Here is a 3,543-nt window from a genome sequence, read left to right on the forward strand (position 1 = left end):
TTTTTTTTTTTTAAAAAAAAGCTAAATTTTCATATAAAACATATTTTTGAATCATGTCTTGAAATATAGTTCAAATATTCGCTCAAATAATTAAATTTTCATACATAACATAGTTCTAAATCATATATTGAAATAAAGTGGAAAAAATTCCTTCAAATAAAAATAAAAAAATTCTAAAAAATTCTAAATAGAAATATAAAATTAATATACTAATGATATTTTTTTTTTTTGAAAGATAATGATATTTTTATAATGTTATGTAATTTTTCCTTTTTTTTAATAATATTTATGAGCAATTGACAGCATATTAGAGTAGGGTCCCAACGTAGTTGGACACTATTCTTTTGGATGTCATTTTGCTCTTGGCTTATAAAAAAATTAATATCTTATTAAGATATTAGAATTGACAGCCACTAGCAAGCGCCGCCGGTTCTCAATTTCATGTTTTAGAACGTGCACTTGATAGTTGGTTTTGCTTTCAGTTGTCTCATTCATACAATAAATTTGATTGCTGCACCGCTAGAAGAATTCAATTCCATCACTCAACGTGTTTCAATCATTCAAGATTGAATCTTTTCAAGTCAACAAATGTGAGATTCATTCATTCACGTGAATTCACTTTCCTGCACTTTCTCTGAATTATTCTGGTTCGTTTGAGCAACATATTGGGGTCGCAGTTCTGCCCTAGGCCATGTTTGATTGGCAGGCAGAGTTGGCGACAACTGTTTCTGTTCCGGTTACATCAACAACAACATCTGACTCTTCTTTGGCTCTTGCAATGGTCGCGCACAACACTCCAACACCAGCTGCCATTCCGAAACCATCATTTGCCCAGGCACTTCGTGGACCTAAGGTAACCTATACTGAACCTCTACCAGCGCCTGTAATTCGTGGGGAAACATTGTCAATTACGATTACGAAGGACGCTTACCTTCGAGGGTTGGAAGCTTGTCGAACTAACCTTCGGGATAGGCTGGTGTTAAGCAAAGGGAACAAACCATATTCTTCCAAGGACTTATTCATAAAGCTTCAAGCAATTTGGAAAGTTTCAGGTCCATGGAGTCTGCGCTCACTAGGCAAGGGATTTTTCGAATTCACATTTGCATCTCAGGAGGACTTGTGCAAAGTTTGGGCTGCGGGGACCGTCAATTTGAAGCCAGGAGTGCTTCGATTATTTGAGTGGGCGAAGGACTTCAATATTCATATGCATCGTCAGACACATGCTTAGGTTTGGATCCGCCTTTGGGAACTACCACAAGAATATTGGATGGAGAGGACATTATACGAGATAGCAGGGGCAGTCGGTACTCCGTTGCTCATTGATCATGTTACCAGGAACCGTTTATTTGGTCATTATGCTAGGATTTTGGTTGATTTGGATCTAGCTAAGGACATATTTTATGAAGTGATGGTGGAAAGAGAGGGATTTGCGTTTTCGGCTGCTATTGAATACGAAGGTTTACCTGAGTTTTGCACACACTGCAAAAGCATTGGCCATAACATTAATTCTTGTCGATGGTTATATCCGAGGAATGTGGACAAACTAGCAGATCTTGTTGATAAAGGAAAGAAGCCTGTAAACTCACAAAAACAAATATCTGAATGGAAACCAAAAGACAATCCAGATGGTATAGGATCTTCGAACGCATTTGAAACACATCAAGTACCAGAAATACAAGAGACAAAACCTGTGATATCCGACACTCAACATGAAGAGGTGGGAGATATTCTAGCTCATGGCATGCAGTCTCAAACACAGGCAGCCACGGTCCCCATTATGGTAGAACAACTAGTTGCAGAAAATGTTACACAATCAGTAGACGTTGAGGTCACGATTGGGAACAAAGAGACTCTTGAGGTTTTGACAAGGATGTAAATGATGTACCTTTCACAATTGAGGTACAAACTGATGCTGCTATAGCTCGCAATGACCGGCTGCCTCATAATTCAACACATGTGCTTGAAGAGATCACTGCTGAAGCGCACGGTGACGTGCAATCTATTGATTTAGAGCAGGTTGCTCCTTCAGTAGCACTAACAGCCCACCACGTAGCGAATTCTAGCCATGATGCTGCACAGGTGACAATTCAGCCACACACTAGCAAGAACGTACAACATGACTTGGATTTATGGGCCAGAATCAAAGAATACGATCAACTGACCGCAAAGGAAGGATTTACGCAAGTTCTCTCAAAAAAGCAGCAGCTAAATATGAAAAAGCAAGTCCTCGGAAAGCCGCATTATCAGACTCGTGCAAAGGGTGGTCCTTCTCCATCGTCCAAATGATGGTATGTTGGAATGTCCGAGGGTCATGATACTTAGGGTTCTGTTTGGTTAGACACGCTCCCTGTATAGTTGCTTTTCGACTTCTTTCGAGACAGAATTGGCTCACCCAATTATAGATTTACGTCGGCTTTATTTTTTTTTGTTTTGGCTTTTTCAATGAGGGTTTTGGCCTAGTCCCCCCTCTCCTTGTATATATTTTTTTCCATTTTTTTAATAAACTTTAGAGATTGGAAGGCATAGGACGGAGGCGTCCCGGGGTGCCATCATCGTTGGGATGTCGGTGTTGCCTCCTGATGTCTGTCTGTCTCCCTGCTTAGCAAAAATATATATATATATATATATCTATATATATATATATATATATATATTAGAATTTTCATATAAAACATATTTCTAAGTCATATATTTAAACACAAAACAAATCTTCCCTCATTTTTTTTATACATAACATATTTCTAAATCATATATTTAAACAAAATATAAATCTTCCCTCCATTGAAAATAAATAAAGAGAAAATCCTAAAAATATTCTAAATAGAAATATAAATTAAAAATGCTAATGAGATTTATCCTCTAATAGAATATTTCATCCTACTCTCATACATAATTAAAAAAGAATAAAAATATGAAGTCCAAGAAATTTAACTAAAATTAATGAATTATTTATTTAATTTATCCATACATGCAAGAATTATAATAATGAAATACTCAAACCTAAGAATATATAGTTGACAAACTAAATCTTATAGAGAATATAAAAAACTGATAGAAATAAGATTAAATCCTATACTATAAACTGAACATGTATGGATTGTTCTCCAATATATCTTCTTGGAGAATTCTTCAAATTCATTGAGGATTATGTACTTGCGGCTTATGTGGTTGACATGTCTTCATATGGTTAGAACAAGAAAGAATAGATGAGCATAATTTACCACATCTATCGCAACGTGTTTTAGCTTCACATTCAAACCTTTTATGGACGTTCAAAGCACCCTTACTTTCGAAGGACTTGGGACAGTCAAAGCAAGCGTGGAACATCGTGGATGATTCTTAGGCAAACAATATAAACTAGAGAAGACTTGATAGTTTTCTTCACTGACAAATAGTGCATTAGAGTGAGAGGTAGGTCATATATTTATATTGAATAAACGATATGATTGTATTATTCATCAGTATATCCATGGGTTCACAACAAAATTTATTTCAAAAATATTTTAATTTCCTTATTTCATAGTTTTTGTTGCTTCATTAATT

The 3,543-nt window shown here is 35.9% G+C and overlaps 1 protein-coding gene across 1 annotated transcript; it reads left to right on the forward strand.

The window, feature by feature from the left end:
- Positions 1-1,267: 1,267 nt before the first annotated feature.
- Positions 1,268-2,286, forward strand: LOC146906089 (uncharacterized). Its single transcript, XM_085728734.1, has 2 exons — positions 1,268-1,858; positions 1,900-2,286. The coding sequence occupies exons 1-2, from the start codon at positions 1,268-1,270 to the stop codon at positions 2,284-2,286; spliced, it is 978 nt and encodes a 325-aa protein (XP_085584860.1).
- The last annotated feature ends 1,257 nt before the right edge of the window (positions 2,287-3,543 follow it).

This window comes from Medicago sativa, chromosome 7, assembly GCF_051527215.1.
Source record: "Medicago sativa cultivar Bolivia chromosome 7, Bolivia_mono, whole genome shotgun sequence".
Classification (NCBI taxonomy): Eukaryota; Viridiplantae; Streptophyta; class Magnoliopsida; order Fabales; family Fabaceae; genus Medicago; species Medicago sativa.